Here is a 13,615-nt window from a genome sequence, read left to right as displayed (position 1 = left end):
GACCAAGACCAAAATTGCCACACATATCCAAGTCAACCCTCCTCCAAGTCTCCTCCAATCAAGTCAAAGTCAATGAAAGTCAAATCTGGTCAAACCCTCCTGAAATCTGGTCAAATCGCAGAATTTTCAGACCTGCAGTGAAGACTGAATTTCGGCCCTGTAATTTTCACAGAGATGCCACAGAATCTTCGCGCGTGTGAGCAGAAACAAGATAGAAGACCAGAATTTTATCTCTCCTTTGACCTTGGCTCTTTCTCTTCTTGATTAGGCACAAAAATTGATGATGTATGTGATGAGTGAGTGAATAGCTCCAAGAGGTCGAGTTGACTCTTATATATAGTTGTCCAAGAGGGTCGAATAGCTGCCACATAGGCCAACTTGTCCAAGGAGGACCGACTTAGTCTTGTGTTGACTTTCTGATTCAAAAATAAAATACAATTTCTTTTCTTTCAAAAGTCCAAATGGGACTTGACTCAAATACATTTCCTTTTGACTCATAATAAATTCTTTTTGACTCTTTTTACTCTATGAGCATGAAGAACATGCTTTGACCAAAAATAAAATATAATAATAATGAATAAATAAATATATTAATGATGGATTTATATTACATTATGAAGACTGACACTAATTACATTTTCAACCATCTCTCTTAACTAGGGGGTATTCATAATTACACAGCATGATACTCTCAAGTTGAAATATTCATATAAGAAAACATCCAAATTGATAAGCATTAATGATGGTCATATCATTATCACCACATTGTCAAACTACCAAGGCCTTGGACAAGTAAGCTCTATCTCTCCACTAGATCAAAGCACAATGCTGCGACGCATAAATTTGGACATCACTGCCTCTCCAAGGCACACACCCCACCCGGATGTTCACTGAGGTATGTCGTCACTGGACGATTTCCTAATCCATTGTCACAATACTTGACACAAGGAAATGTCGGTCCTCAGGACTATCCTTATCTTAGATCAATGTACTTGACTTGCGGCGCTTAGTCTTGGTCATAGTACCGATCTTCAAAGAATATCGGTCCTAGATGCTTATCCAATCCACCATTCTCCCTATTAGTGTTCATGCACTAGGCTTATGGCTGTTAGTCCGAGCCATAGTACGTGACACATGGAGAACATGGTGTTCACCCTCACTCCCTCTCAACTAGGGAGGAGATATCCACAAGCTTAAGCTTGTCTCAAAAATACCCAACCTTTTTCGTGAAAAGGAACATCATCAATACATCGGTTATTTGCTTCGTCAATTGAGACGTACTGCTGCTTCACATCTTCATCTTGCATCATGTCACGAATCATAAAGTGTGATATTCCCACGTAATATTGCCAAGGGGCTAGAGTCTATTTTTGCCAATTTTGTCATGTTTGGATTTTTACTTGGGAAAAGTGGGTTGCAGGACCACACTTGATATTTTTGGAGCTAAGGAAAGGGCCCAACATAGCAAAGAGGGGGAAAATCGAATGGTTGGTGGTTGGTGGGGACCACACGAAGAAGGGAATGCACACCACTCTTGGAAATACACACTATTGGAGGGAAAGGATGGAGGAAATTGATGGGTGGGCCCCACATGGGAAAATTGGAGGCATAATGACAAAATAGGAGGAGACACTCAATTTTTTTTGATCTTGATCATTTGAACATTCACCTTGACTAGCACGCTTGAGGAAGCCAAGTCCACATGTGTTGTTGAGCACAAAAGGTTTTTAGGCGAGAATCTCACCCTTGCTTCGATGGACCTCGAGTGCCAGCCCTAGGAGGGTGTATCCATCATCTTCGGATCGTTTCGGGAGCCTTTGCAACATGTTCGTGGAGTTGGTTCAACAGAGACTGCGTGGCCCTGTGCAGTTCCATTTCGTGCCACACGTGGGACATAAGGAGGAAGAAGAATTTGGGGCTGAGTTTTGTGGAGGGATTCCGGGAGGGAATTTGCTGAATATCTTAGCCATTTTGAGGGCCATTAGTAGTGTCAGTTATAGGTGGGTCAAAATACCTAGCTGTTGGAGGAGCTAAGAGAAATTGGGCCGAATTTCAAGGTCAACATTTGGCCAGGCCCTTTATGGGTTATTGGAAGGGAGGCTGGGGTTAATTTCCCAGAATTTTTTAAGCAACAAAGGAGGTCCTAACAGCCATTTGATCAGCCAGTAGTGTAATTTTCTGAGGGACAACGCAGAGCTTTGTTGGGGACAGCTACACTTGTGTTCGAGTGGCTGATTTCATCACTCGGGCATTTGTGTAAGGGTTCAGGGTCTAATCCCAACACCTTCTGAAGGTCGTTCAGGATTTGTCTAAGGGTATTGAGGAAATGAGGCAACAAAATTGCAGCAACAACAAGGGCAAAGGAATTCAGGGGGAATTCCAATTCGGTGAAGGCTCTAGCATTTTGCAGCACCACACAACTCATGGCCCAAACGTATCGCTCGTTCCTAGTACACCACCCAGATCCACTATCCCTACACTTTTAGCATTTGGTGCTCGAGGGCCGCAAGGGCAAGAGGAGATGCCCATGGGGGACTATTTCGTGGAGTATCAGTCGTATGGGCCCGACTTTAGAGAGGCTATTACTTCAGGGACTTCTACTAGTTGAAGGGTAACAATAGGAGCAAGGGACAGGGTGGAGGAGGTTATGCACATGGTACTGCTTTGCAACACACCATGGGGAGATTGTTCCTCCCGACTTTTGATGGCTCGTCCAAGTGCTCAATGAGAGCATGGGTCGAGAAGTTAGACGTCTACTTCCAACTCAATCAGATGACAGAGGGGGAGTCAATTAAAATCGCCACATTGAATTTAGAAGGGGAAACCCATGACTGGTGGTTCCATGGGCTAACCACGATGGGGCATGCAGGGGTTACAGCCTATGATGATTTCCTTTTCTATGACACATCCTTTTTCCTGGTTAGAGCATTCTTTATTATTAGTCCCTTTCATGTCAATGTCCTCTTTTGTTATACATGCTGCATATGCTTCAAAATGTTTTATTGATTTTTCGAGTGTTTCTTTCATTTCCAGTAATAAATCTCGAGTAGTCATAAGTTCATATGTTCCCATGATTTCAGGATCTCCGGCTTAATAGACAGACTTGTGCAGCGGTTAATGTCCAGAGGATTGAATGCCTCTGATACCACTGTAGCGACAAAACTTAGAGTTGTGCTTTAAATGTAAAATACAGAAATGTATTGTAACTATTATTTTATTTTTATATAAGTTATATTCGCAACAGTACATTTTCTACTAACCATGTGGTTATTGCCTTGTCTAACAGCTTCTAGTTGATCTCAAATTGTCTCTTCACTCGTGCTACTCAAATATTAGACTGCACTGTGATTAAGGCTCGAAGGAGGTTCAAACTTCAAGCATATTCAATGTCAACACCACTTTGGAGAAATATTACTGATTTCTTTACAACTCCCAGTGATTCTTTTCCCTTTGATGCTACGAGTTCTTTTTTGTCTTCAACCCCTTGAAGGATCTTGAGTCTGTCAAGGATTATTCTGTAGGGTTCCATTAGCCAAGGATACTGACTTGAGGATGTTATCCAACACTCTGTTGGTGCTGGCATTATTCTTACGATCTCAGATGATGAGTGATTAGTCCCCTTTTCTTACAACCAATTGTTACAATAACTTACCAGAACCATGCTCTTATGGCTGATATTACAGTTGTTTTTCAATAATTTGCAGGGTTTGCGTTGCTTGGTCTACTTGCATTACTGGTTATGTTATACTGGATTAGTGTTACTTAGTCTTAGAATGGATTTTGTTCATGGGGGAGATGCCTCATGCACTCCACTTTGGCTATTACTGCTAGCTGTACTTCGATTCCATTGACATATAATTACCATTGACATATAATGGTAATTTGTGGACATTAATAAATTTTCAATTTCTATGTCTCTCCCCAGGGTTGTATTCATTGTCGAGGGTTTAACCATTCTGGGTCAAAGCCTACTTTTATTTGTTGCTATGTCTTTTTCTTATTTCTTTTATGGAGAGATGCTCTGGGAGCTTTTTATTTTCCTATTATTATATGTTGTACTTTCAATTTCCACACACCTATTTTGGTTGTTAACATAATTTCAATTTATCAAGTTTTGTACATTGCATTTCTATGGGAAAATGCTGTCTTCATTATTTCTTTGCAGTCTTTTGAGTAAGATATATGACTTGAATATATTTGGCATCAGTCCTATACTACATATGTTGTTATTCTCTACTTGGATGATGTTTATATTTTGACATTCAGCGAACTCATCTCTTGGTATGCCATAGGGGGTTGCACACACAATTATATTTATTTTCAGAGTGATTTGCATTTGTCAGAGTATATTTATAGGCTCTTCATGATTTGTTATGTACATGGCAAAATGGAAAGCAAGGCAGTTGAGAAATAAAAGGGAGAATAGCCTGGTATATTTATCTAAATAGTCCTCCATTAGAGCTTAGATATTTTTAACAAAATAATCCATTAACTGTCCTTTTCATTAATACCCTGCTCTGCTTATTTCAGTTTAAACTTTATACTCTATTTCACTGATTATGATTTTAATTTCTTTAATCCAATGCAGATATCGTGGTGGTGTGGACAATGAGGGACGACCAGTTATGGTTGTAGTTGGTGCTCATTTTTTGCTGCGATGCCTAGATCTGGAACGCTTTGTTCTATATGTTGTCAAGGTATTCTAATCCATTTGTAATTCATGAATGTTAGTGTGTTAAACATTTTCTTCCTTAAATACATGTCTAAATAAAAGGAGTACTTACATGCTCATAAACAAATGTGCAACCCGTACTCGGAGAAAAGAAAGGAAAATAGATATCAATGTCTAGAAGCAACCAAGCAAAGTCAACAGGACTGTATGGTAGACCAGGCATAATATGTCATAGAGTGCCTAAAGTATCTCTGATCTAATGAATAACAAGGAAAAATGAAGCTTGAAGATTTGACACTACCCAATCACATTCTATCTAGCAATGGTACATCAACGTAGTTCACTCTTCTGCCAAATTTTGTGGTTATGGTGGGACTTATTGTTCAAAATTGGCAACTAGGGCCAAATTCCACTTTGGTCAGCTCATTTGATGGAGATTATTATTGCATTGAATTCCTCTTTTTGAGAGGACCAAAATCGACCTAAAGATCATTACATTTGAATAAGCATAAATCTGTTTTTGAATTTATGCCCTCTCATGTGCAAATTACCAAGGTCGGCTTGGTGTTATTTAGACATGTGACACCAGTCTCCATCTTATAAAAATAGACTTTAGAGTTGTTCTATTACCTCATTTCACACAAAAAATGCTTCAATATATGTCTGAGGCAACCAAGTTCTTGGAGGAGAATGAAGGTTTGTTTGTTTTTGGGTTTGGTGTTATTTAGACATGTGACACCAGTCTCCACCTTATAAAAATAGACTTTAGAGTTGTTCTCTTACCTCATTTCACACAAAAAATGCTTCAATATATGTCTGAGGCAACCGAGTTCTTGGAGGAGAATGAAGGTTTGTTTGTTTTTGGGTTTTTCTTCTGCATCAGGGCCGAGATCTAAGTTGCATGAAGTGCTGAAACGTTTCGGAGTTGCTGAAACGGGTATGTTTAGAAACGTCACCTCCCAAAAATGGAAACGTTGGCCAAAACGTCATATATATATGTGTGTGTGTGTGTATATGTGTATATATAAGTGAATAACACATTATCTAGCAAGAAAAAAGGGAATAAGACCCATAGATGACAATTTAGAAGGAAAACCAATATTAACTGTCATAGATGATTACATGATGGTGGAGTTTCAGCCGAGTTTCGTCCAAGTTTCGGGTACGGGTATGGCCTGAAAGGCCGGGTTCCTAGAAGTTTCGTGCAACATAGGCCAAGATTCTTCAGATGGACAGCTGCAGGTCTTAAGGAAAATTTGGACTATTTTGTATGAGTAAATTTGCCCTTGCAGGTGTGAGTTCAGGAGCAGAAAGGCAGGCCGAGTTTGTGCAATTGTTTCTGGGCTAACTTAAGGGAGAAATTCTCTTCTTGTGAGGCCTCACTTCTGATCTATTGCTTCAGGTAGGGCCGCAGGTCTGTACTAGCCTAGATAAGGGGGTCAGCCAGACCTAAGGGCCAGCGAAGGGAAACACCTTGCATGTCAGGCAAAGCCGCAGTTAAGAAGAGGAGTTTTGGAGCAGTTAGAAGGGACAACAATGATCCGTAGGCAACACTAACCAGGCCAACCCTCCTCACTAGTATGTCAACAGCTCATGCCAGGATTGCAGTTTTGAGTGGGCCATCCATTTGTCTAAGGGCTGTGATGTTAGATCTTCAAATTGGAAAGTCATTATTGTACTCTATCTCTCTCTCTGATGAACATTTGATAATTGATAATAAGAAGATTTGATCAATGGTTTTCCCCATCTTGGGGTTTTCCCTGGCTTGAGCCAATTTCATGTGTTCTCTTGTCTTGACTTGTCTCCTGCATTTATCATCTATGTTATTTCTTCAGTTACTGTCAATGTGATAATGTTTTATGTGATTGCTAATGGAAATGAATTGAATTAAAATCGGGCTGATATGGATCATTGAAGTAACTGTCCTAAGCAAAGAACATGTTAACCTAAAATTAACATGGTATCAGCGCTCAGGTGAGGACAAGCCTAAGGAAGAGTTAAAGCAATCACTTGAAGGTTTGTTGACAATTCTCTGTGGCTGCCTTCCTCTTCAAAGATCAGACACCTTGAAGTATTGATCTATGTTGCTGGTTCTAGCAAGGAAGGAAGATCATCACAGTTCGAGGCTTCATAGACTGAGCTCTTTGTCAAATTCTGGGCAGAATCACTGTGTCTAGGTCATAATCTTAACCAAGGAGAGCAGGTGGATGTGTGAAATTTTCTTTCTGCAACCAAGACAGGTTGAGCAAGATCAAAGGGTTCTGTCTGGGGTCTCGTTTGGGTTCATATTTTTTTTGAAAGGTCATTTGGTCTCTTTGCAGCTGTCACATGAAGACTCTGAAATTATATATAAGCAGTCTGCGGCCTTATGGAGCAACAAATTGAGGATTTCTGTTGTCCTTTCTTTGTTTAGGGTTTTGATATTGGCTTGGCATTTGTTGTTTCATCCTACAAGAGTAAGGCCGCTTCTGAGCCCTCCATTTGTATCAAAATGGATCTGATCTCTCTGAGATAAATCTCGGATCTATGGGCGTGCACAAATTAGATGCGGTGGCAAGATTATGAATTGTTCGTCAAGGATTCACTTGTGCTGATTTATTGTTGCAAATACCTTTCATCAATACATAAAACCTTTCATATGCTTTGCGATAAGATATAATTCAAGTGATTCCACCACCTGCTGTGATCCAAGCGAAGTTGTGAATGAAAGGTGAATTTACATTCAAGGAAGAATATCGCTGGACAGTGCCTCATATAGATTTCATCTGCAAAGCATTCTCTGCAGTCTTTGTTCTCTGGAAGCTTGGTCACATTTATGGAATTCACTGGAATTTGACTGCTGCTGAAACATTGACTGGCTCATTATACTTGCGGCCTTAATGACTAATCCTTGAAGGCGTAATCTCTGCAATTCGAAGTTGGTTCCAAAGTTGGATGATTGATGCGGCCCTATTACAAGTATAACTCTTGTGTAGAAGGGTTTGGGACAAATCTGGTGATGATCTGCTTCCATATTATGGTCTGCATGAAAATATAATCTATGAATGAGTGGATTGTCACAGTGAAAGGAGGATCACTGTGTACCTGTGCATGATATTAGAATATTTCTATTTAGTATTTAATATTCATTGAGTCTTAGCCTCGGCTTTGCTCACTGTGATAAAAGCTTACAGTCGTCTATCTCGATACAGAAATGGATTCTTCTTCTGCATTATCTTTTTTCATGTCTAGAAGCCGATATGGTTCAAAGCATTTCTGAGGAATTAGAAATTGAAGAAACTCTTGGATCTGGTTTAGAAATTTAGCCTTCCCTTGCTAGTGTACCGATTCTGTTTGGATAATCGCAGTCGGTTCTTCCTGCGTCTCTGTCGTGTTCTCATAGGGCGACAATTTCTCCTTCTACAGATTTCAAACCTGAAACCCTCGCCGACACTTTCAACTGCAGAAGTGTCAACGGATTCATTCGGCTCGGTTATTATTACAGTTGCTGTGCGAATTAAGGGAGCTGCCGTGTAAATCATCGGGAGACACGACGCTGCCGTGTTATCATCGAGGAAGCCATCGATGGTCATGGAGGGAGCCATCGTCTAATTCAGAGTGAGCACTTGAGTTTACCAGTGATAAAGAGCTATCTGACCGCAGTCCGTCGCGGAACGTAGCAAAGACAGCGAAAATTTGAGGCCCGCGGCAGTATTCTCCGACACGCAATCTGTGTGCAGCGTGGGTTTATGTGTTTACAAAACGACGGCTCACGTGGTTTCATTTTTCAGTCCACGTATTGTTGAATACTGACGCGTCTTGCAACAGAAACTCTCCTCCCGCCTAAGGATATTCCGACGTCGATGCATTTCTCCCGCACAATTTTCTGCCGACAGAATGACATGCCTTGCGAAATCTGAATAAAGAGAACAAATTATTTTACTTTAACCAGATATACGCATTTTTACTGCCAGACTTGCAAGGCAGCGAAAATAGGGATACATCGAACGGAATTCAATGTTTTGACAGCATATACTGCCACAAAAAGGAGATACAGCAGCGTCAGAGGACTGCAGAGACCGTGTAGGGATGTCAAAGGTTCGAATATAACCTGTACCTGATCGCTACTGGTAGAAACTAAACCAATATTGCAGCACTTGCTTGGAGATTTATTTTTTTTGCTGGGTATATATATATATATATATATATTTTTCTTAAACCTGTCTAGCAGAACAAATTCTGTTTTGATTTGCACCAGGATAAGCGGGCAGCTACATTAAAATTTGTGTCAGACTTCTGTATTGTCTTTGGGAAAATGGCCACGCTCACCAATCTGATGTTAGAAGGAAATCAACGCTTTAATGGCAACAACTATAACATTTGGAAACAAAGAATGTTGACCATTTTTGAATACAGGCGTCTTGATCAGCTCATTTTGGGCAAAGAGCTTCGTCCCGGTACAGCCGGTACCAATCAAGATAAATTTGATGATCGAAATCGAGAGGCTGTTATGCTTCTCAAGCTCTCTGTCGCTGATGATCAGTTACCACAGATTCCTTCTGGCAAGACAGCTGCCGAGATCTGGCAACAGTTGAAAGAACTGCACGAGACATCTGACAAAAGCAGAGCTTTTTTTCTCAAAAATCAGTTGTTCTCCATCATGATGGACGAACATATGTCTTTACAGGAACATCTCAACAAAATTAAAGACATTCGAGATCAGCTCGAAGCCATTGGTCGGACCATGGAGGAAGAAGATATGGTAGTCATTACTTTGAAAAGTCTACCGAAATCTTATGAACACTTCATAGAAACACTCAACATTACCACCACAAATGTTGATCTGAAGTTTCCAGAGTTATGCACCAAACTTCTGCAGCAGGATCGGTGGAAACAACAGTTTGGTAGTGGTGCTTCATCAGTGTCCTCGGAAAATGCATTTGCTGCAAAATATCAGTCCTCTTCATCAGTGTCCTCGGAAAATGCATTTGCTGCAAAATATCAGTCCTCTCAGTCCTTTCAGCAGAAAGGCTCTTCTCAGCCTTTTGATCCTGCTAGGAAGAAAAGTGTGCAGTGTAATTACTGTCACAGGTTCGGTCACATGAAGAAAGATTGCCGACAGAGGATTGCTTCTGAACAGAAGAAACAGGGAGGGCCCCATCAGACAGCAAATGTTGCAGAACATTCCGAGCAGACAGATTCTGCCTTTTACGCCTTTATGGCTAAAAGGTCTTCAGATCATGTTCCTTCCTCTGCATGGTACATTGATTCTGGTGCATCACGCCACTTCTCTCACAGGCGTGACTGGTTTATTGACTTCTCACCTTTCAGTGATTCCGTGGTATTTGGCGGAGGTGAAAAGTACACAGTAGTTGGCAGAGGTACAGTTCAAATTCAGTCTGGTGGGCGCACACTCATATTCCTGAATGTACACTACGTTCTTGGTATGGAAATTAATCTGCTATCTGTCAGCCAGATTATGAGGAATTCTCCTCAGCTTGATGTAGTGTTCAGTGCACACAAGTGCTCCATTATTGACAGGGAGACTAGTCTAACAGTTGCTGTTGGCCTAGAGGACCATGGTCTATACAGGCTACTTGACACCGGTGACTCTCCAGAAGTGGCTCTAGCAGCACGTATCTCTCCTATCAGCACTCTATGGCATCAGCGATATGGGCATCTAAATATGCAGTATCTCTCTCAGCTCTCTCGGGAGGGACTTGTGTCAGGATTACCTGATATTCAGACTCAACAGTTGGGGGTATGCAGCGCCTGTCAAGCGGGAAAGCAACATCGGTCTTCATTAAAAAATGGAGAATCTTGGCGCGCATCTAAGGTACTTCAGTTACTTCATGCTGATATTTGCGGTCCTATGAATACAGCTTCTATCACTGCTTGCAAATAGTTTTTACTTATTGTAGATGATTTCAGTAGAAAGATGTGGGTGTATTTTCTAAAAAATAAATCTGATGCTCTTAGTACCTTTTAGAAGTTTAAAACCTTAGTTGAAAAAGAATCTGGTTGTAACATCATGACCCTTAGGACCGACAATGGGGGGGAATTTTGTTCTTCAGCGTTTGCCAACTTCTGTGATATTCATGGCATCAAACGTCAATTAACCACACCTTACACTCCTCAGCAGAACAGTGTTGTCGAGCGTTGCAACCGCACGGTTGTTGAAATGGCTCGTTCCATGTTACAACACAGGAGTGTTCCAAACAAATTCTGGGCTGAAGCAGTATTTACTGCTGTTTATCTTCTTAACCGATCACCTACTCACGCTGTTAAAGGGAAGACTCCTGAAGAGGTTTGGTCTGGCCGTAAGCCTAAGATCAGTCACCTCAAAGTATTTGGCTCAGTTGCATATGTTTGGATTCCACCTGCTAAGCGCTCTAAGTTGGATTCCAAAAGCCAGAAATTCATGATGACAGGTTACAGTGATCATCACAAGGCCTATAGGCTGATAGATATAGCCACCGGTCGTCTTAGCTTCAGTCGGGATGTAGTATTTGATGAAGACAGAGGATTTTTTCAGTCTTCTTCTTCTAAGCAGTGTTCTGAGGATCAGCCTCACAGTGTTCTTCTTCCGGTCGGTCCACCTGATGGGAGGGATGATGTAGCATCAGTATTTGATAATACTCTATCTGAGCTTCCTCCAGAAAATAACCCTCCTCTTGCTGATCCTATTGATCTTGAGTCTTCTCCATCTCCTCCTGATATTGGTTCCTCTACTCTTCGGCCTAAATGGTGGTCTAAAACCATTGGTGATCTTCGGGATGATGAGCTTCTTGAAGGTAGAACTTCTAGACATAGGAACAAACAACATTCTACAGTCAATTTTGCTCTTATGGCTAACCTTCACAGTATTTTTGAGCCTCAAACCTATTCAGAGGCTAAGGGTACATCTGAGTGGGAACAGGCTATGGAAGCCGAATTCCAGAGTCTTCAAAAGAATCACACATGGACACTTTCTGATCTTCCAGCAGAAAAAAAACCCATAAGCTGCAAATGGGTGTATAAAGTGAAATACAAAGCTGATGGCACCCTAGACAAGTATAAAGCTCGTCTTGTGGCTCGAGGGTTCTCACAGAAGGAAGGCATCGACTATGAAGAGACTTTTGCTCCTACAGCCAAGATGAGTACCATAAGGCTTGTCCTTGCCCTAGCAGCGCAGTTCAATTGGAAAGTTCATCAGATGGATGTAAAGAGTGCTTTCCTAAATGGTGATCTCCAAGAAGAAGTCTACATGACGCAGCCTCCAGGATTCAAGGTTGCTGGTCAAGAACAGAAAGTGTGTCGATTAGCTAAAGCAATCTATGGATTGAAGCAAGCTCCTCGGGCTTGGTACATGAAAATTGATCAGTATCTGACAGATCAGGGTTTTCAGCGGAGCCCATCTGATGCAAACCTGTATATCAAGCATACTGGTGATGATATCTTGCTTGTGGTTGTATATGTGGATGATCTTATCATTACTGGCAGCTCTGCACATTTGATCCATGGGATCAAACAAGATTTATGCAGAACTTTTGAGATGACAGACTTGGGACTTCTTCATTACTGTCTGGGGGTTGAAGTTTGGCAGACTGAAAATCATATCTTTCTCTCTCAGTCCAAGTATGCCAAAAATCTTGTGGACAGGTTCAGAATGCAGGATTGCAAACTGGCCACGACTCCTATGGAACCAGGGCTCAAACTTTCATCACAGTCATCCTCTCCTCCTGTGGATGAAACTTTATTCAGGCAACTAGTGGGCAGTCTCATCTATCTTACTGCCACCAGACCTGACATCAGTTTTGCAGTAAGCTATATTTCCCGTTTTATGTCAGCACCTAAAGCTGATCATTGGATAGCAGCAAAGCGTGTGCTACGATATGTGCGTGGTACTTCTGATTATGGCCTCCTATATACTCGCAGTTCCAATCCTATACTCAGTGGTTACACTGATTCTGACTGGGCCGGTTCGGTTGATGACCGTAAATCTACAGCTGGGTATGTGTTTAGTCTAGGATCAGGTGCTGTTACTTGGACTAGTAAGAAGCAACAGGCAGTGGCTCTCTCCTCAACAGAAGCAGAGTATCGGGGAGCAGTTAAGGCATCCTGTGAGGCAGTTTGGCTTCGACGTATGCTTGCAGATATGCATGTTTCCCAGACAGGGCCTACGTCTTTGTTTTGTGATAATCAGGGAGTGCTCAAACTTGCCAAAAATCCAGTCTTTCATGAAAGAACAAAGCATGTGGAAACTCATTGCCACTACATTCGCCAGCTTGTTGAAGACGGCTCAGTTCAGTTGCAATATGTTCCCACAACAGAGCAGCCTGCCGACATCTTCACCAAGCCTCTTGGTCCTGATAAATTTGTAAAATTCAGAGGGTCTATTGGTGTTGTAAATAGATTGAGTATTAAGGGAGGGTATTAGAATATTCCTATTTAGTATTTAATACTCATTCTTTTAGCTACTCTGCTATTTTTATTCTTTTAAGCAGTTTCTTAGATGAAACTGATTGTTTCCATATTCTACATAGAAACCTGATGTTTCTATTATTGTAAATTCATTGTATTATTAGTGAGCTTCTGCTTGCTCAAAATTAATCAATTCATTCGACATTCTTTTACTGCAACAAAATCTATATTCTAAACAAAGCTTGTAGCCTGGAGGTGGTTTAAGTCCAGCATGAATGAACTTGCCCAATTTGAGGTCAATCCGCGAGGCACTTCTGAGCATTTTATTTAAATTCTATTACAGTGCATCATGGTTGTGCATACGCTGCCTTGATCATACTCAAGACAGATCTAAGTCTGGCGCGACCTCTTCTTGTCAATACAGAATGTTATTCTTCAACATCTAAAGTCATAAGTTCTCACAGATTGTTGGTGCTTTGTGAAGAGGTGTGTTGCAGACACATATGCTACATAAATACTGCCTTAAGGAGTTAAAGAACTCAGTGATCCTTGTAGCCATAC

The 13,615-nt window shown here is 41.2% G+C and overlaps 1 protein-coding gene across 2 annotated transcripts in view; it reads left to right on the top strand.

Annotated features, from left to right (window-relative positions):
- The window catches only part of LOC149222641 (appr-1-p processing enzyme family protein), a 244,138-nt gene that overhangs the window by 145,980 nt on the left and 84,543 nt on the right, over positions 1-13,615 (top strand). For both annotated transcript variants that reach the window (XM_089385538.1, XM_089385537.1), the window contains exon 9: positions 4,589-4,697. In XM_089385538.1, coding sequence (XP_089241664.1) covers positions 4,589-4,697 — 109 coding nt within the window. The remainder of the gene's footprint in view (positions 1-4,588; positions 4,698-13,615) is intronic.

Source organism: Pinus tabuliformis, chromosome Q (assembly GCF_031772625.1).
Source record: "Pinus tabuliformis cultivar Carrire ecotype Pingquan chromosome Q, CPIR1, whole genome shotgun sequence".
In the NCBI taxonomy this organism is placed as follows: Eukaryota; Viridiplantae; Streptophyta; class Pinopsida; order Pinales; family Pinaceae; genus Pinus; species Pinus tabuliformis.
The sequence above is the reverse complement of the archived record's forward strand: the minus strand, read 5'-3'. Positions and strand labels throughout refer to the sequence as shown.